General features: G+C 37.0%; 1 protein-coding gene across 1 annotated transcript in view; it reads right to left on the bottom strand.

The window, feature by feature from the left end:
* LOC136874788 (gustatory receptor for sugar taste 64f) overlaps positions 1-21588 on the bottom strand; it is a 45707-nt gene extending 24119 nt beyond the window's left edge. The window contains exons 1-3 of the mRNA XM_068227810.1: positions 21570-21588; positions 20861-21043; positions 19608-19885 (exon numbers count right to left, since the gene is read on the bottom strand). Of these exons, the coding sequence (XP_068083911.1) occupies positions 19608-19885; positions 20861-21043; positions 21570-21588 (480 nt within the window). The remainder of the gene's footprint in view (positions 1-19607; positions 19886-20860; positions 21044-21569) is intronic.
* Positions 21589-22049: the final 461 nt, after the last annotated feature.

Here is a 22049-nt window from a genome sequence, read left to right as displayed (position 1 = left end):
ATGAGTTTTGTTGATGATCTTGAAATGGTGATGTATTTTTGTGAAAAGCTGGAGTAGGAAATAGGAGAGATGTAGAAGTTGATGAGGAGGAAACATCTTTCAAATGAAATGATTTTTCATGGGAATGTTGCTCCATGAGTTTTGTTTTATTTTGACTTTCCCCAACTGAAGATTGCCCCTGAGGATAAAGTATACAGAAAGACAATATGAATACAGTATTAAAAGTAATTGTGAGTTGGTTAGCACACTTGATAAAGTTTTCGGATATGGAAGTTGGCGGCTATTGCTACAATTCTAGATGAAGATGAAGAGAAACAGCGCAATTTTAAATAACGGAAGTGGGTACATGAGGCATGGCAGAATAAAGAACATGATTAAAACATTTGGGAGATATGGTTCTTCAGGATTTGGATGGAATATTTCAAGGCAATCACTGCAATTTCTTTTATTAGTAATTGATTGAGGTTAAATGAATTGCAGAACTGGATGAAAAAGAGAGGAATGGTTTCTTTAGCACCAACCATTAATCCTATGACTCCCATATCATCCAACTGGTATTGCTGTTGATAGATAGAAATGGTTGGTTCATATTTTCTTTTCCTCATGTAACTCATTGGGTTGTGTTTCGGATGTCTCAAATCTGATTGTTGGATCTATTACAAAGCCCTTTCAGTGGTCTTTGGAGGCTATCATGTCAATTCGATGGGTGCTGCTGGTAATAGAGAGAATGTGAACCTCCTCGAAGTCTGTAAAGCCTGCCTCCCTTAACACTTGAGCAAAGACAGATTGTATTTCATGGTGCCTAATATTTTGTAGAGCTTCTCCATGTGAGCAATAACCGAGGACGTGAGCAAGAGTTTCTACCTCATTGTGGCAGCGGTTAGTGTTCATGGTCATGCCTGGAATAGCTCGTACTACCGCTAAGTTACCTATCATTTTCAAGGCATCACAACATTCACTACAAGATAATCCTTGAACGTGACAAAAAAAGGATAACTCCTTTCCCTTTCTGTGGGAGATCGCACCCTTACCAAATTCAACTTTTCTCAACTTTGTTCTTATTTTCCGGGGGTCTAAAAAGCCATCCTTTTTATTTAATACGCTGTTATCTGGTGTTAGACGAAGCCTTTTCAAACAGTTGAGGCTTTCTTCTTTGGGTTCCTTGTATTTAGTATGTAAGGATCTCTGGAATTAAAGAGTATTCTAAGGGCATTAATGCATTGAAGAACAACCTCCCAATGTGAATGGAATAGCCCTAGTCCATTGAATTTCCTAGGGCTGTATAGCATGGTGTCCAGCATACGAGCAGAAACTTGTAAGATTTCTTTCAATCTGCATCTGATCATTTTATCTGAATGTTCAAGGAATTTTACAGGGATTTGCTCAGAGAGAATTGTTTCAACTGGTAAATAAGAGATGGACAAATTGGGGTATTTAGAATACAGAATTTTTGATTAGTTTGTAAAAGAGGTGCAAAGCAAAGGAAAGTCATCTCCGTACAGGTCATTAAGGCCCTTGGAGGAGGGGAAGGTAAAGGCTGCCACTATCCGCAACCTCGGCACTTGATGGGGTAGAGTGGTTAGCTCTATGCCCGGCTGCCTTTTCCCCCAGGAATTAACCTGGTACTCATTTTTGGTGTAGGCTGAGTGAACCTCAGGGCCATGTGCAACTCCGGAAGTGGAAATCTCGTTTCTCAAATTTTATGACTTCCTGACGGGGATTCGAACTCACGTCCTTCTGGGTGAACCGAGCACGCCTTTACTGCCTCAGCCAGGCAGTCCCTTGTAAGAGAGGTGAGGACAACAAAGATTCTAGCTTGTTTTTTAGATTAATCATTGAAGCTTGAGAGTTGAATGTGATAATACTCTCATAGTTCACTCCCAAGTATTTGATTGATTCTCCCGGAGAGAGATATACTCTTGATGTCTCTTCCATAAGTTGAGATATCTTTACCAATGAGCTTACCTTGAACAATATTTATACATACTGACTTGGCCAGATTAATATCTAAACCAATCTCATTGAATCCTTGAATTGCCATTTGTGCAAGTTCGAGGGCAGATTGTTTATGCTGATGATGATGGTATCATCCGTGAAGCCTAAGCCAGTTAACGACTTAAGGTAAGGTGTTATGGAAAATCCATATCCTGTTGCCACAGGTTCCCCATTGAGTTCTTCCAAGATATGATCCATTGCAAGATTGTATAATGCTGGAGATAAAGGAGATCCCTGAAAATTGCCTCTTCAAAGTGGTATTGGCTTGGTTTCCAAGTGGTTACATTCAATTTGTGTTTGATTTCTTTCTTGTAATGAGACTACCAGAGAAGAAAGCTTTGAGGGACCAGCAGAATTTTCCATTCTTCTAAGATGTTCATGGCCTATGTTGCTGAAGGCTTTATGAATATCAAGAAAAATGATAGTAGCATTGCTGCTATTCTTCTTCGCACATTGTGATATCGACTGCAATATGGATGTGTTCAGTATTGTGCCAGGTGAATTTGTGAAACCTCTTCGGAGCTCATTAAATACTATGAATTTCCTTAACCTCCGGTTGACTCGCTCGATCACTCTTCTGAGGACTGAAACAATTGTGATTGGCCGTCAGTTTGAGCTTGACATCTCATCTCCAGATTTAAATATTAATACTGTTCTTGCTTTGTTGAAGCAAAGTGGTACGTGTGATGTCTCTAACATACAGGTATCTATAAGAGCAATTACATCAGCAACCACGTCTTCTCTGACAACTCTCATTAACACATGATGAGGTCCGAGTGATGTATCAACTGCTATTTTCTGAATTGCTGATAGAATTCCCTCTTTTGAAACGATGTACTGTTATGTATCATCTAGAATAATTCTCTCAGAATCAGGTAATTGCTTTGGAGAGAAACTTCTGATACAGTCATTACTCACAGAAAAATATGGGGAAAATGATTTTCTATATCCTGAATAGGAATTTTGCATTGCGGTCCACTATTACCAAGAATACAGTGAACAACTTTCCTCCTTTGATTATAATATTGATATTGCGTTAAGTGGTATTCGTATTTTGCTTTTCTCTTTGTTCTATTGTGCTTTGTTTGCCTTTCAGGGATTAATGATTTGTCTGAATATTTAGGTCCTTCCTATTTTTCCTCAGGTCATAATACCTGTGAGCAGGGTGCTTAGGTCCAGGAAGAATATCAATAGCTTGGGCAAGGAATTGTGTGAAGTCATGTACTCTTTCTGAAAACTGATTATCACCCATATTTTCCTTGAATTTCCTTTTCCATTCTGCAATTCCTGATTTTAATAGATTAACATTTGAGTTTGAACAGGGAGGATTATCTTTAACTGTTGAGGAAGAGGGAGAGGATGTTGACGATTCAGAAGCGTTGACAGAAATGTTTGTCTGACGAGATATAAGCCTCAGTTGTTGAACATCAGGATGAGATTCGCTTATGTGAATGCTAACACCTTTTTTTCCACAAAACTTTCTTCCACAAAACTGACACTGAAGTGATTGGGACGTTGCATAATGGGCTCAAATTGCAGGCAAAATGTATAAGGCTGAATGCATTTCCTTTGTCAGCACCTCAGATGAATTCTGTGCAGACTAAGCTCATTACTAATGTAAAAGTTCACTGATGTATAACCTCTATGCTGTAATTGACCTGATAAGTGTATTTACTGTCCCTGTGGAGAGCTTTGGATCTAGGAAGGGAAAATGACAGCCTCCTAATCTTAGAGCATTAATACACAATCGAAGTTCCTAATGGAATGGTTCATTGATGTATAATCTCTAAGCTATCCTCTTCTATAATATTGTAAGTAGATGTTTCCTTACTTTTTGTAGTCTAATATGTTAGACAACACCTCATCGTCTGTAGGGGATCTTGATACCAACTAATATCTGTGGCTTTTGTGTTTTAACTGGTGGAATCTTTGTCTTTGTATTTAAAAACATGCACTCAGCATACAGTCCATCTTACTGTGATTTCAATAAGAAGAATCAAATACTTCAGATTTTGCTAAATTGAAATAATACGGGCTTAGAGTCTTCCAAGTTGGAGCACACCAGCTAAAAATGTGTCAATGGGATGAGGTGTTGATGAGGTATTGGCTTCGTTTTGCTTTTTGCTAATCAAGTACACCATTAATTTTGCAGAACCACTTTGATGGAGAGCCACTTTCTTTCCTGATGATTTCCGTGGAATTTCAGAATTACTTTTACGCTTTGTAGATGGTGGCAAGATTTGAAACTCCTGATTCAGAACCGATTCGGTGGGTTCCACTTTGTCATCCTGTTTGGTCTTTTGTATGTCTTCATGTTGTTGTGTATCAGCATTGCTTTCTTCTTCTTCTTCTTCTTCTTCTTCTTCTTTGTCCTGTTGACTGTTTGTGTTTCCTTTAGTTACCCTCTCCTTGAAATATCTCTTCAAGAAGCTCAACTGTTCAGAATACTTGTAAAATTTTATCTGCTTTGCCCTCTGTCCACTTTTCATTGCAGTTCTCTTCATAGATTTCCTATAATTGTCTCTTTTGTTATTCTAACTGATTTTGCAAGAAGTACCTAAAAAGAGATTTGAGAAGCATTAGTTTATTATTATTATTATTATTATTATTATTATTATTATTATTATTATTATTATTATTATCATTATTATTGTATATTATATACCGTATATGTATGTATGTATATGAATAAACTGTAATGAAGTTTTTTCTTTCTTTTTATGTACCGGTACCTAGCCATGGGAGATTCCCTAAAAACTATTTTGTTTATTTACTGCTTCTGGGATAACACAGTGTCCAAGATTGTCACGGATACTTGCAAGATAATAAGAGAAAAATCTCATGAGTGACAATGCTGCGAAATCCCACAATACGAGGGGCGTTTGAAAAGTCCGTGCAAAAATAAAAACTACTTGCGTTTTTGGGGTAAACCTTTTTTATTTTTCGACATAGTCTCCTTTTAGGCTTATACACTTCACCCAATGATGTTCTAGTTTATTGATCCCTTCCGAATAATAGGATTTGTCCAAGTCCGCAAAATATCCGTTAGTGTTTGCAATCACCTCCTCGTTTGAATAAAATCTTTGTCCTGCCAGCCATTTCTTCAAATTGGGGAACAAATAGTAGTCCAAGGGAGCCAAGTCTGGAGAATAGGGGGGATGTGAAATGAGTTGGAATCCTATTTCCATTAATTTTGTGACCACAACTGCTGAGGTGTATGCTGGTGCATTGTCGTGATGGAAAAGGACTTTCTTGTGGGCCAATCATGGGCGTTTTTCTTGCAGCTCGGTTTTCAAACGGTCCAATAATGATGAATAATATGCACCTGTAATAGTTTTACCCTTTTCCAGATAGTCGATGAGGATTATCCCTTGCGAATCCCAAAAGACAGTCGCCATAACCTTTCCGGCTGAAGGAACGGTCGTCGCCTTTTTTGGTTTAGATTGTTGTTTGGTCTCAGGAGTATAGTAATGTATCCATGTTTCATCCACAGTGATGAAACAATGCTTAAAGTTCTCTGGATTCTTCTGGAACAGCTGCAAACCATCCTTGCAACACTTGACACGATTCCGTTTTTGGTCAAGCATGAGCAATCGCAGCACCCATCTTGCGGATAGCTTTCTCATGTCCAAATGTTTATGCACAAAATGATGTACCCATTCAGTCAAGATACTCATAGCACTAGCAATCTCACACACCTTAACTCTTCTGTCATCCATCACCATATCATGGATTTGATCAATGATTTCTGGATTCGTAACCTCCACAGGCCGTCCAGAACGTTCAGCGTCACTTGTGCCCATATGGCCAGTCCGAAAATTTTTAAACCACTTATAAACTGTTCTAATCAAAGGTGCAGAGTCACCTAATGTTTATAAAGTTTCTATTTAGTCTCCTGAGGCATTTTGCCTTTCATAAAGTAATGTTTAATCACCACACAAAATTCTTTTTCGTCCATTTCTTGAAAATCACTTGACTTCCTTGATTCACACGAACGCCATACACAAAGAAATACACCAATATTGCTGAAACTTGGTGTGCATTATTTCAAGAGATGCTACTAACTAAACATGACCTCGATATGCGCCTGTGGTGCCATCTCTTGAACTTTGCACGGACTTTTCAAACCACCTTCGTAGCAACGTGGAAATGTGTGGCTAATGACCTTCTTACACATTGGAATTTCCCAAATTGTTTGAAAGCCTTGGGTGGCAAGCATACTACCACCCAAGCTCCCTCAAATAGTGGATCCCAGTACTTTAACTACTAGAAAACTTATTCAATTGTCTTGTTGGTACATGTTGATGCGCAGTACGATTTTGCTGCTGTCGATGTTGGTGCATATGAAAAAAACAGTGATGGTGGAATTTTTGGAAGTAGTAATCTAGGCAAAGCACTTCAATGAGGCACATTATCTATACCAGGAAATGGTGCATTGACAGGCACATCTAGTGAGACTCTGCATGTCATTGTGAGTGACGAAGCATTTTTTCGAAAAAGATATTTAATGCGATCATACTTGCGGCAAAACTTAGATCATTCTAAACGTATATTCAACTACTGCCTATGCCATGTCAGAATGATTGTTGAGAATATATTTGGCATTTTGGCCTAAAAATTTATAATTTATAAGAGGCAAATTGAGGCCAAACCATAAAACGTAGATTACATAATACTTTCAACCTTTATTCTATGTAATTTAATCAAAAAATATAATCCAAATATGTTTACAAGCAAAAGAACAACTACAAATGAATATACAGGAGACACAACACTTGAAAATTTGCCTTTGTAGGGTGGAAATGCAAGAAAAGACGCCTTTCATGTACGAGAAGTGTTCAAGGATTCTCTTCAGATGCTGGATCTGTTCCATGGCAAGAAGAGAGAATCAATACATAATGGAAGGTTATCAAAGACGGTGATAAACTAGGAGCCAGACATGTAAAAATATTGTGTGTACTTCATTAGTAAGAGCTAATTGGTTGAGGAAATGCACAGAACTGTAAGAAACCCAGAGTAATTAATATTGATAAAATTGTATTTTGATGTAGATTGTACTCTCTATACATGATCTATTCAGTAAATTATTAATCGCTTCACTCAATATGTCAAATTGAAAATACAAATAGCTTATGAATGTACAATATGTAAATACAATGGGTGCTTACCATCTGCATTCACTTTCTTTCTTATTTTATTCCAAATATAATTTTTGAAACCACTGTCCATGTACTTCGGTTATGATAAATCATAAAGAACAGGATGATTGCAAACCGGTTCAATAAGTTGTTCGTCATTCATTTTGTATTCACAAGTGCATACAAACTTTGCAGCAGAACACGTCCGTAAAACAGGAAAAATATAGTTGGCATAATACTCAATATCGCGGAATGGATACTGCACTGATACCAACACAGAAAATATGGCACTGAGCCAGACAAGTGTAGACACGACAGTCAAATCCAGAGGAACAATATAAATCATCACTGGCACTGATGCAATTTCATGGAAATGACACGTCATGGTACTGACATGTCACGGATATGTGTGAATATGCCTTAAAAGAACACTGTTGATGAAATAGGTTGTGATCTATACATAGACATCAAGAGGATGGTAGTGGACTGTCACATATGGTTGCAGTGATAAGACCTTACATTTAGATGATGATAATTATGTGTGTAAGTTTGAATTTAGAATGTTAAGTAAAATTATTATGGACCAAAATGCCAAATATATAATATTGCCTTGTAAACCATTGTTAGCTTAATATAAATACACTATTTTATTACTTTACATAGAGCTGAGATTGTGGTGTGGGAAACAATAGAGTAATGTTTGTATGTAAATAATTTTCTTAATAATTTCTTAAGGAAAAATGGCAAGTTCAGCATTGATGGTGAAGAAACTAAAAGATTTTGCTTTTATAATAAAGAGAGCAAAAAGAAAGAATTTTAAATTTGGGGTCTGTTCTGTTATATTTTTTCCATAAAGTATGAAGGACAATGCACATTGAAGATTCATATGGAATCAAAAAGTCACAAAAAATACCAATACAGTAGAGACATTATGAAACGTGAATATCAGGTTTATTCCTGCAGCCATCAATGCATTTTTCATGAGCAAAAGCACAGATGAAGATGTAGTTATAAAAGCTGATATAGTTTCCATATTTCACAATTTTAAGTATAGTCAATGCTACAACAGTCCAGACTGTCAAATTGAACTATAACAAAAAATGTTTTCTGAATGCAAGACTGCTGCTAACATAGCACATGGAAGGACCAAAACAACAGTAGTTGTTCAAAATTTCTAACAGAAATTTGTTGTAAAAGACTTGGATCATTACATGCATCTAATGTAGGAAACATTAAAACATTTCCTAATGCACTTCATTATTTTAACTCAAAGAATGGAATTTGCCAGAAAACCATAGTTGGAGATAAAGAAAAGCTCAACCAACATCTTTAATGCTATAAAAATCACAGTGGCAGATTAATTAAAGCTTAAGTAACTTAGTGCTTATTGTGCTGATAATGCATTGGTGAATTATAGGGTACGCAATTCAGTACACGTAAAACTACAGCATAAAATTACACATGTTGTAAAAGCACATTGCAACTGTCATGTTATCAATAACTGTGTGAAATATTGTTGCAGAACTCTCTCATATGACATCAAAGCAGTTGTCATAAAATGTTCATTGAATTCAGTTCATCTGCTATCAGGACCAAATGTCTTAAAGAATTTGCTAATTATGCTGAGGTAGAATATAAAGAACTTCTGCAGCATGTACCTGTTGGTTGTCACTGTATCCTTCTATTAGCTGTCTTGTGAACTGCTGGCCTGTTATTGTCGTACTACTTGTTGAGAGGAAAAGAAAACTGTTCCAACTGTTCCACATGGTTGCAGTGATAAGACCTTACATTTAGATGATGATAATTATGTGTGTAAGTTTGAATTTAGAATGTTAAGTAAAATTATTATGGACCAAAATGCCAAATATATAATATTGCCTTGTAAACCATTGTTAGCTTAATATAAATACACTATTTTATTACTTTACATAGAGCTGAGATTGTGGTGTGGAAAACAATAGAGTAATGTTTGTATGTAAATAATTTTCTTAATAATTTCTTAAGGAAATATGGCAAGTTCAACATTGATGGTGAAGAAACTAAAAGATTTTGCTTTTATAATAAAGAGAGCAAAAAGAAAGAATTTTAAATTTGGGGTCTGTTCTGTTATATTTTTTCCATAAAGTATGAAGGACAATGCCCATTGAAGATTCATATGGAATCAAAAAGTCACAAAAAATACCAAGAAAAAAATCAAGATCAAACCATCAATGCATTTCTCATGAGCAAAGGCACAGATGAAAATGTAGTTATAAAAGCTAATATAGTTTCCATATTTCACAATTTTAAGTATAGTCAATGCTACAACAGTCCAGACTGTCAAACTGAACTATAATAAAAAATGTTTTCTGAATGCAAGACTGCTGCTAACATAGCACATGGAAGGACCAAAACAACAGTAGTTGTTCAAAATTTCTAACAGAAATTTGTTGTAAAAGACTTGGATCATTACATGCATCTAATGTAGGAAACATTAAAACATTTCCTAATGCACTTCATTATTTTAACTCAAAGAATGGAATTTGCCAGAAAACCATAGTTGGAGATAAAGAAAAGCTCAACCAACATCTTTAATGCTATAAAAATCACAGTGGCAGATTAATTAAAGCTTAAGTAACTTAGTGCTTATTGTGCTGATAATGCATTGGTGAATTATAGGGTACGCAATTCAGTACACGTAAAACTACAGCATAAAATTACACATGTTGTAAAACCATATTGCAACTGTCATGTTATCAATAACTGTGTGAAATATTGTTGCAGAACTCTCTCATATGACATCAAAGCAGTTGTCATAAAATGTTCATTGAATTCAGTTCATCTGCTATCAGGACCAAATGTCTTAAAGAATTTGCTAATTATGCTGAGGTAGAATATAAAGAACTTCTGCAGCATGTACCTGTTGGTTGTCACTGTATCCTTCTATTAGCTGTCTTGTGAACTGCTGGCCTGTTATTGTCGTACTACTTGTTGAGAGGAAAAGAAAACTGTTCCAAGATAATATGGGAGTTAGGTGCTCTGCATGACTTTGATGCAGATTCTTCTCAGGCTTCATAGACTTCCAAAGAATTATTTGTTCTTTCTGCAAAGCATACTTTCCCAATTTGATGCTTTTTTTTTTTTTGCTACTGGCTTTATGTCGCACCGACACAGATAGGTCTTATGGCCACGATGGGATAGGAAAGGCCTATGAGTTGGAAGGAAGCGGCCATGGTCTTAATTAAGGTACAGCCCCAGCATTTGACTGGTGTAAAAATGGGAAACCTTGGAAAAACCATCTTCAGGGCTGCCAACAGTGGGATTCGAACCCACTATCTCCCGGATGCAAGCTCACAGCAGCATCCCCCAAACCTCATGACTAACTCACCCGGTGATGCTTTTGTAGTCAAGTTGGAGAGTTCTTTGTGTTGTTCTGTGCCACAACTAGAAATATGTTAGGCGACAAGTTCTATGTTACTAGAGTTAGTGCTATGTTGAATAACCTGGAGTTAGCAAGCGAGTTGACTGTGCGGTCAGGGTCGCTCAGCTGTGAGCTTGCATTCAGGTGATATTGGGTTTGAACCCCACTGTCGGCAGTGCGGAAGGTGATTTTCCATGGTTTCCCACTTTTCACACCAGGCAAATGCTGGGGCTGTACCTTAATTAAGGCCATGGCCACTTTATTCCCTTTCCTGTCCCATCGTCACCATAAGACCTATCTGTGCTGGTGCAACGTAAAACCAGTTGTAAAAAAGAAACCTTGGAAAATTATGAAAGAGCTTTGAAGCAGTTGTATGCTACTTCATAAAGCAATGCATTGCTTATCTGAAGAAGAATTATGATTTTAGTGAAAAGAGCCTTTGCAATTACCATGTGAGTTGTTTATCATAAAAAAGTGATACTGTAAATTTCATTTATGATGTAATGAACTTACACTAGATTCTGACAAGATGTACAATGACTACTGTGATCCAGCTCTTAATGAAGATTCATATGATAGTAAAATATAGGTAGAATTTTTCCACAAACTTGAAAGCGCTGATGAACTATTGAAGTTTGTTTTGTTTTGTCAATTCCAATAAGCAACGCATATGCAGAGAGAACGTTTAGTACTATGGGTAGTCTTTTAACCAAGGACAAAAACCAAATGTCAAAGTAGACAGATCTACTATAAGTTTAGAAAATTAGTCGACAACATTCGCTTTAAACATCATCCAAGCACTACCACCAACAAAACCTGGTCAGAAGATTGCAAGAAAAGCCACAGCAAGAAGATGAAGAGATTTTGGGAGAAGAAAACACAACGTCATCAGCTATATAAGTTCAATCGTGCTCCTTAGTTGGGCATAATGAGGAAAGAAGAAGAAGAAGAAAAATACAACAACTGAGAGAGCAGATGCCTGTCAACTCTGCACAATTTATTACCCTGTCTTTTAATCATCAACACATAATCATGGTGGGAATAGAAATTCTCATGTTCTGTTAACCGCTGATTTCCGTGCTTTCAATCACTGAAGCCAGTTGTTGCAAATTGTGATGTCCCTCCAAGAAATTTACCTGGAGCACAAAACCAGATCGTTGGCTGCCGGAATAAACCTGATATTCACGTTTCATAATGTCTCTAATTAAAGGCTTTCTTTCGAATAGCACTTTTGTCAGAAATTACTAATTATCTGGATAAATCTGCATAGAATCTCACAAATTTTCCTAATTCTGTTTCACTCCACTTTTAGCATAGTAGTCTCTAGTAACATTATTCATAAGACAAAAATAAGGCTAATTGTTTGATTTAAAACTATTGGTACTAGATCATCTTCACAATTTTCACGTACTGTTCCAACAGCAGACCAATGGAAATGCAACTAAAACTAGGCATACACTCATCAAAGTTTTCTGTGCCAGTACCATCATTTTTATTTTTGTCATTGCATGAGAGGAAATTGTTTTTCTAGTTTGGATGCTATAGAAAAACAAGTTTAATTTTGATGTCTTGATACACAATTTACTTTCCCTTCTCTTCTTCTCTTTTGCTAATCTCCGACAATTTGCGCCACTCACCACAATCATTTTCGATCTGCCATGTTGCATATAAAACAATTGTGCTCCTTAGTTGGGCATAACGAAGAAAGAAGAAGAAGAACAAGAACAATCGTTGGCTGCAGGAATAAATCTGATATTCACGTTTCATAATGTCTCTACTGTATTTAAAAGCTTTCTTTTGAATAGCACTTTTGTCAGAAATTACTAATTATCTGGATAAATCCACATAGAATTTCACAAATTGTCCTAATTATATGTAATCTCAGTTGAATACGGACCAACAACATGGAATTCATAACCCTTGACAGCCATGTTGTGTACGTAATGTGAAAAACACTTAATAAAACTCTCCCAAAATGAATACATGGCTTTCACTTCCACGTACTTCTGCAGAACTCCTGGTATTATGGGCCGCTTGAATAAGTTGCAGCCCAAAATCATCTTGATACCCCTACGCAAAACCAAGGGGCTGTGTTTGAACATTGTGGTTGTGTTTATCATATTACCAGCTATATTACCCCGCGCTGCCCGGGCATTTTATTGATTGTTTACTTTTAGGTATTTTATTACCTGTTAATTATGTGTGAAGATAATTTTTGTACATTTTGTTATTGTAACATTGACTGATTAAGAACTATTTTGTAGTTTAAAAGTTATTGTTATGTGTTTAATTTCAGATTATTTTGTTTCTCATTAATTAAACTAATCTCCGTAATTTTGGATGTTTTCTTCAACACCACTTTTTCGCCATGCCTAAGCAGCTGAACTGGTTCTTAAATGGCGTCCAAAGTGCCACAATACAACTCAGCAACCATGGAAACTATGGATTCAATGCTAATATTGGTCGTTTTTGATTACTTTTGTAGGTCATTCCCTCCCCTAGATTTGATAGAAGGTGTTTTACTCCTCCAGTGTCCAGCTCCATGGCTAAATGGTTAGCGTGCTGGCCTTTGGTCACAGGGGTCCTGGGTTCGATTCCCGGCAGGGTCGGGAATTTTAACGTTAATTGGTTAATTTCACTGACACGGGGGCTGGGTGTATGTGCCGTCTTCATCATCATTTCATCCTCATCACGACACGCAGGTCACCTACGGGTGTCAAATCAAAAGATCTGCAACTGGCGAGCCAAACTTGTCCTCGGACACTCCCGGCACTAAAAGCCATACGCCATTTCATTACTCCTCCAGTATCTTTTCGAGATAGTAATTCGTATTTGTACAAAGTTTGGTTGAGAACTATTCTGGAAGATACTATACATGTGTACATCTACAATTCTGGTAATTTCCTCTTTCAAACCTTTTACTTTTAGGATTTGTATTACCTGTTTCCAGTATTTTTTTAGTTTTCTTATTTGAGATGTTGATTGATTGTTTATGAACCAATTTTAGTTGAGAGCTATGCTGGAATATAACACATACATCCATAGTCTTGGTCATTTTGGAAATTCCTTTTCTTCAAACCTTCTCAGCCTCCATTCCGATTGGGCCTGAACTATGACTTAAACAGAAACCAAAGTGTCACGGTGTTGGAAGAGTCCTGCCCCCGCAGTCATTTTTGTTTGTTTGTTCCTTTGTTTGTGTGTGCGTTTGTTTGTTTGAAAGCTATGCTGGAACATACAATCCATTCACCCATAATCTTGGTTATTTTGGATATTGACGTTGCCATGGTTACTGCTGATCATTTCTTCATCCATTTCCTAGAGCAGGAAAGTGTGATACCAATATCTCCAAAACAGTTGGTTTTAGGCCCTTAAAACATGGTTTTCAGGGCCCATTGGGCCTAACTGAGTTTTGTTCTACATGTCGTGAGGCTCAAAATGAGCTTTGTCTCGACTTTGTATGGCAAATTGAATATTTCGCCTATATTAGCCTATGATAATGTGCCAAAAGGCATGGGCTCATGGGGAGGAGTATGATGATATGAGTGAAATTATGCTTGATGAAGTGAAAAGGATGGTAAATAAATTCCATTGTCATAAAGCAGCAGCAGGAATAGATTAAATTAGACCTGAAATTTTGAAATTTAGTGGAAAGGCAAGGATGAAATGACTTTGTAGAGTAATAACATTTGCAAGAATGCCAGTAAGGTACCTTCTGATTGGATGAAAGCAGTAAATGCATCTATCTATAAGCAAGGGAACAGGAAGGATTGCAAGAACTATCGAGGTTATTTCATTGATCAGTATACCAGGCAAGTTGTTCACTGGCATCTTAGAAGGGAGGGTGCAATGAGTGGTTGAGAGGAAGTTGGATGAAAACCAGTGTAGTTTTGGACCACAGAAGGACTATGAGAATCAGATTTTTAGTACGAGCCAGGTAATTGGTAAGTGCTTGAGAAGAATAGACGGTTATGTTTGTGTTTCATAGATCTAGAGAAGGCATATGACAGAGTTCCGAGGGAAAAGCTGTTCATTGTACCGGGGACTATGGGATTAAGGATAGATTATTTACAGCAATTAACCCTCCGCCGGGCGCGCGCGCCTTCTTCACGTGGTGTGTGGAGGGGATGAGCGCCATTTTCTTGTTAGCCCGCCTATTCCTTCAGTGGAGTGTCTGCTGTCGTGTGTTGAAGACGTGATTGTTGCAGCTCCATTTGGCGCCACACTAGAAACACATTTCCTTTCCAATACACCACTGGTGCACTGAGTGTGCCGCGCGCCTGATCATGTAAGTAAAACTATCCAAGTATCTCTGTTACTTTTTTGTCTTTATGTTTACTTCTATCACTGATAAATTTTGTGGCAATACTCTTTGCTTCATATTTAGGATTTATATCCAATTAGCACGGCCTATTTGTCATACATTAAGCTCTAAAGCTTGTTAATCAAACACATTTGAAATTCTTGCCGTTTCTATGGACTTATTATAAATCAGTTCTGCATTTCATTATGTAGATGAAAACATCTTTTAGCTCTCTGTAACCTTCAACTCGGTGGTGAATTAGGAATATCATACTTATAGTAGTAATTTTTTCAGGTCGGTGCTGATTGATGACGAGGCTATCCGCGAAATTCTAAACAACTTGCAAGATGATCAGCTAGTTGATTCAAGCAAAGAAGATAGTGACAGTGAATTTTCTGATGCAGAGAATGGAGAAGTTCAGTTTAGTGACCACCAAACTGACTCAGAACAGAGTTGTGACGATAACGATGATGATGTTGGTGAGGCTGTACCAAGTTTATATTTTGTAGGAAAAGACAAGGAAACAAAATGGAGGAAAACTGATTTTTCTACTGCAAGCAAGACTAAACGCAAAAACATTTTGAAGAAGAAATTGCCCACTCCAGTTCAAAGGTACAGACATATAAAAAAGGAAATTGAGGCGTTTTTACTCTTCATAGATTCTGATATGATAGATGAAATTGTTAGGTGCACTAACTTATTTATAACTGGTCATAGAGATGAAATTCAGTTCTCACGAGAAAGAGACGCAAAGGACACAACGAGATGTGAAATGATGGCGATCTTTGGTGTCTTGTATTTACTAGGCATGAAGAAACTAAGCCACACTAATGTCGATGAACTTTGGACCGCAGATGGGACTGGAATTGAAATTCTCCAAGCTTGCTTGAGTGCAAAGAGATTTCTCTTTATTCTTCGCTGTATTCGGTTTGATGACAAGGAGACCAGAGCTGAGAGACTGAAGACCGACATTAAGCTCTAAAGCTTGTTAATCAAACACATTTGAAATTCTTGCCGTTTGTATGGACTTATTATAAATCAGTTCTGCACACTAGAAACACATTTCCTTTCCAATACACCACTGGTGCACTGAGTGTGCCGCGCGCCTGATCATGTAAGTAAAACTATCCAAGTATCTCTGTTACTTTTTTGTCTTTATGTTTACTTCTATCACTGATAAATTTTGTGGCAATACTCTTTGCTTCAGGTTTACTAATAACTGTAAAAAAAGCTACTGGTTGAGTGAGTACGTCACTGTAGATGAGAAACTGGAACCGTTTAGAGGACGATGTGGATACATACAGTACATTCCGAATAAACCGGCTAAATACAGTTTGAAGAACTTTGCACTCTGTGATGCTAAAACCTTTTACACCAGCAAGTATACTGTGGCAAGCAGCCAGATGGCCCTTTCTCTGTAAAAAATACGCCATCTGCAATTGTCCACAGATTAGTAGACCCAATCAAAGGTACTAACCAAAACCTGACTATGGACAACTGGTATACAAGTGTGCCTTTAGCAAAGGAGTTACTTGAAAAGGGCATAACTTGTATTGGAACTCTTAGAAAAAACAAGAAAGAATTACCAGCTGAATTCCTGCCCCAAAAATGTAGAGAGGTAGGATCATCAGTCTTCGGCTACCAAAAAGATTTGACTCTAGTTTCTCAAGTTACTAAAAAGAACAAAGTTGTAATATTACTCTCTACCATGCATGACACAGGCACAATCGACGAAGCCTCAAGTAAGTCGCATATCATTCTAGACTATAATGCCACTAAAGGAGGAGTGGATACTGTGGATCAGATGTGTGCGTCATACACAGTGGCAAGGATCACGAAAAGATGGCCGTTGGTGTTCTTTTATGCTTTGATGAATATGGCTGGTATAAATTCTCAAATTGTTTTTCAGTTCAACGAGAGCAACCCAAAAGACAGGAGGAGGATTTACCTCAGGAATCTAGCTCTTCAACTGATGAAACAGCAACTGAGTGTCCGCGCGATGATGCCAAGCATACCCCTAGATGTAAAGACATTTCTCATCAGGTACCGTGCCGAAGTTGTGGAGGAACCTGTGAAATATACCAAGAAAAAACAAGGCAGATGTCAAGCTTGTGGACGAGCGAAGAATGTCAACACGACCATAGTGTGTGATCAGTGCAGGAAGTTTGTATGCAAGAAGCATGCTACGATTAACTATCTCTGTGAAAGTTGTGTTGTTGTGAGTAATGATATCTAAAGACTAGAACGTTGTCTCGGTAACCTATATTATTAATTGTGTAAATAATACGATGGCCAAGTTATCGTAACAATGTATCAGCAAATAAATAAAAAGAGTTTTTAAATTAAAATATATGAATTAACTATTTAAGAACGTCCCTAAATAAAAATATTCAGGTATAAGTAAACAAGAAACCAATTTTAACCCTCTCAAGTTACAAGGGAAGGCGCGCCCAGCGGAGGGTTAAAGGCATTTATGTTGAAAATTGGGCCGCAGTGAAAATTGATGGTGGAATGGGTTCTTGGTTCAACATACTTAAAGGGGTTAGACAATGCTGTAATCTTTCACCTTTGTTGTTCATAGTTAACATGGGTCATTTACTGAGGTATTAAGTGGCAGTGAGGGATTCAATTAAGTGAAAATGTAGTAAGCAGTTTGACCTATTCCAACAACTTGGTATTAATGGCAGATTGTGCCGAAAGCCTGCAGTCTAATATCTTTGAACTTGAAAATAGGTGCAATGAGTATGATATGAAAATTAGCCTTTCCAAGTCTAAATTGATATCAGTAGGTAAGAAATCTACAAGAACTGAATGTTAGGTTGAGTATAGAAAGCTGGAACAGGTAGATGATTTCAAGTATTTAGGATGTGTGCGCTCTCAGGATGGTAGAATAATAAGTGAGATTGAATCAAGTTGCAGAAAAGTTAATGCAGTGAGCTCACAGTTGCGATCAACAGTATCCTGTAAGATGGAAGTCAGCTCCTGGATTAAACTATCCTTACGCCAGTCTATTTTCTGACCAACTTTGCTTTATGGGAGTGGAAACTGGGTGGACTCGGGATATCTTATTCATAGGTTAGAAGTAACAAAAATGAAAGTAGTGAGAATGATTATTGGTACATACAGGTGGGAACAATGGCATGAGTGTACTCGGAATGAGAAGATAAAGGCTAAGTTAGGAATGAACTTGATGTATGAGGCAGTACGCATAAACCGGCTTCGGTGGTGGAGGTAATGTGAGGCAAATGGAGGAGGATAGGTTGTGAGGAGAATAATGGACTCTGTTATGCAAACCCATTACCTTTAGAATATCCCCAGAAATCCTATCATTTCTAGCTGCATTTCTAGTTTTCAACTTTAGTATCATATTGTATCTTCTTTATCATGAATGAATTTCAGAACTTTGTAAGTACTAGTCAGCTCCTCATTATATCCAACAATTCTTTTACATACTTCTGTAAATCCTTACATATACTTTCCACTCTAATTCAGCTGTCCTTTCCCTTATTTACCATTTGGAACCTCTTGAAACCACGTTCATGTTCCTTGGCCATTACTCTAGGCTAATAAACTGGGATGTGCCTTACGAAACCCACACCATGAAGTATGAAGGAAGAAACATAATCATGTTCATTTGTAAATTGTTGTGTTAAGTACCAATAGTTAATATAGCATGGCATGGCAAAATGGCATGATATGACCAACTTGTCTAGTAAATAATGAGTGATCTTGGTGTTGGTGATCGATACCTATATATGCTAATACCTACTATCATATTTCCTAGCAATAAGGGCATAACATTAGGTCCTGCAGGGCCTGCAACATACTGTAGGTGGGCCTGGGCCATTAGGGGACTGCGCAAAGTCCTCGCAAAAAAATAAAAACAATATATATCTAGCCTAATGTTACACTGCACGGAAATGATCAGGACGGTTTTGTAGAGTCATTCAAAATAGTTGTTTGTAGGAGTTTATTGTACCGAGTGTAACACAGCACAGCAGTAAACAAGTAAGCCATCTCTCACAACATCGCGACATGCTGCTCACAGAAGACCTGCACCAAATTATTGAAAACATAATTACAACAATGAAATTGATACCAAAATGACATATTTTACTTTTTTATGTGTAGTGCACCTGAGATCATATTATGCACTAATTTTGCTGAACATTTAACTTTTATCACATATTTATTAGGCAACAATATAAAATGCCAATAAGAAGTTGGTGTAGTAGCAGTCAGTCAACTCAGTTTCAGACGAGCTCTCTCTACACAAAGTGAATAATAGACTCGGCTTATCAGTTGTGTGGTTTGATATTTTTCAAACTTTATTTGAACAGTTTTTGATTAAATTTGTTTTTATTTTTGTTCTTCTTTTGTAATTAAATAAATTATTATAACCGTGACTTTGTTATTGATTACAGAGTATAGTTCTGTAGGTACTGAGAAATGAAACCAATTAAGTACGAACATCTAACTGGTTCACGGTTGCAGCTCAGCAACTTAACCGTTAAACCATAGATGCAATCAAATAAAACCTATTAAACATTAATTTTATTAATCTTACAATAACAAATAGCTTCTTTGTTGGCAATATATTGCATTATTTCTACCTGCTGTAATTAAAATTATACTAGTCATTCATACATTTTTCAGTTTTAGTTTAGGTGGAGCCCGAATGTTTATTTTGGCATCATCTCAACTACTTTCCTTGTAAATGGTACTAAGCAACATCTACAGGATGGAAATTTAAAGAAGTACAGTATGGACTGACCTTGTTGGTAACTGTAGCCAAGTACTGGTTGAGAGCCTGGAAGTGATCAGCCAGAGCAACACTGATCAAGATGATGAAGAGATCCATGTAGCTCCATGAGAAAGTTTTGATAATATTCATAATTGCTAGCAGGAATCCTTTCCAGTGTGAGTATCCAGTAAGTACGAATACAAAATGGAAGTTGTAGATGAAGTAGGCTCGCATCACTCCAAGAAAATCATTGTCTGTGCAATGCAGGGCCTTAGCAATTGCTCGAGTATTGGCTAGCACATGTTCCACTGAAAGTAGAATAAAAGATTCATGGAAATTAGGCACTATACACTGAGAAATTTATCACCATTGTACTTTATTATAATTTTACATGACTATTGATATCATGATCATGGCCATGAGACTTCTAGTTTTACTTGGAATCTGAACCACATGGACATGAATTTTTATTTAAGAAATCCCACATGCATTTTCCAGGGGAGATGAAGAGGACCACTGATCTATTATTTAGTACTATATCTGTCAGTCTGTCTGTCATCAGGCAATTGGCTGGTTGTGCCTTCCCATAGCACTTTCAGAGGCTATACAAGATATACCAGAGAACATGATGAATGAGGTAGTCTGTAATTGTTTTCTTCACTGAGTCAGAAAGGGCTACTGCAGGATGACTGATCCTATGAGTAAAGTTTGCATAGTGTCGAGATGAATTAGTCAAGCTCTGAATGTCTTTACTCAGCAGCATCCATACTATTACAGCCATAAAAGAGGCTGAGCCTTCCATGGAAGCTATGTTTTTCTCTGGCTTATAATAAGAGACAAATACAAATTTGAGAACAGTGATCTGATATGAAAAGATATATGTACTGATTCAGTTCATTTAACATAATTAAGATTTAAAATATTTTAATGAATTGTCAATATGTAGTTGTATCTAAATATATTTCATAAGTCCTGCAACAACAAAGTAAATTTATTTTGCTTTTAATACAATAATAGAGAATGCAAGTTGAGCCATGTTGCAAGTTTGTACCAAGTAAGCACAAATCATTGTCCACATTCATTAAGACCTATTTTTTCAGTGCTGTTTAATAAATCTACACCATAAAGATCAACAGGTTATTTATACTCTTCCGTGAAAGCTTCTGGTTTTAAATATCCATCATATTTGGAATAAAACATAAGAATTTCTAAAATTCTAACTGGCATGAAATGCGGTACTTCAAATATTGTAATAATTAATTTAAAGTTGCTCTTTTACTCACCTAGAGCCAAAAGAAGGACAATTCCTGTGTACAGCCTAAAATGGGGCTTGAGATTTGTCTTTCTGTAGTAGATTTGAGTCTTTTCAACTTTTTCCCATTCTTTTATCAACAAGGGCCAGTGGGTTGCTAGCCGAAGGAAGAGTAGAAGTGTCAGCAGTGTACTTGTAGAGAATGCTGTATACACTGAAAGATATTAATTATATTGAGAAGCATTAATGGAAAGTGTCTAATATAAGAACTTTTATATTTGGAGAGTGATCAAAATGACTGTGTCCACCTTGTATAAAAGACTACAGTGTTGTGAAGTTAATATAGGTGCAGTACATTAAATTGCCATGAATGACTGGACACCGCTATGTGCTGGCTTAATTGGAGGTGCTACAGTGTCGATATGATGTAGGTTCATCCTTTGCAGCTATCACAAGAAGAATTTCCACTAAGTTTCAGTAGATGTCTGCAAGTATTTTCTTATATACCTCCTGCAGCTTGGACAAGAGTTCAGTAGTCGTTTTTGGGCAGTCTGATCTGGTTGTCAACTGGAACTATAACTCATCCCAGAGATGCTTTGTATCAGGGATTTGGACCAGCTATTCAATTTCATTCTTTCCCCTTCTGACAGACTACTTGGTTACGGCTTTACATTTATAAATCAATCATCAATGATGTGAAGGCTCTCGCCTAGGTGGAGGGTTCTGCATCAATTGTTTACTTAGCCATTTCTTAGTCATGTTGAAAATAAAAAGGGCCAGTTCCAAATTGTTGCCACATGGTGTATTTAAAAGAATTGCTCAATATTGCTTCATAGGCTTCAGCATTCACAGTTTGAGGAGCTAAAACTAGTGAGCCAAGACCAAACCATGAGAAACATGCCCTTATCATAATGTCTCCTCCACCAAATTTCACATTCGAATCAATGCATTTTGGCAAGTAGTGCTCAACATGTAGCATGATTTGTTATTCCACATAATGTTTTTCCATTGACCTAGAATCCACAGGTGACATGTATTGCTCCACTGTACTTGGCAGTGAGTGTTTGGTGAGAAGATATATGCATGACTGTTCTGTGTATACAGTAGCAGCGATTAGCCCCAATCTCACACACACACATTATGCAGAAAAAGTAAATTTTAATTCCATTTTATCTGTCTGAAACAAGCCTAAAACAAGGAACTATGGGAATGATAAAAAA

Source organism: Anabrus simplex, chromosome 5 (genome assembly GCF_040414725.1).
Source record: "Anabrus simplex isolate iqAnaSimp1 chromosome 5, ASM4041472v1, whole genome shotgun sequence".
Classification (NCBI taxonomy): domain Eukaryota; kingdom Metazoa; phylum Arthropoda; class Insecta; order Orthoptera; family Tettigoniidae; genus Anabrus; species Anabrus simplex.
The sequence above is the reverse complement of the archived record's forward strand: the minus strand, read 5'-3'. Positions and strand labels throughout refer to the sequence as shown.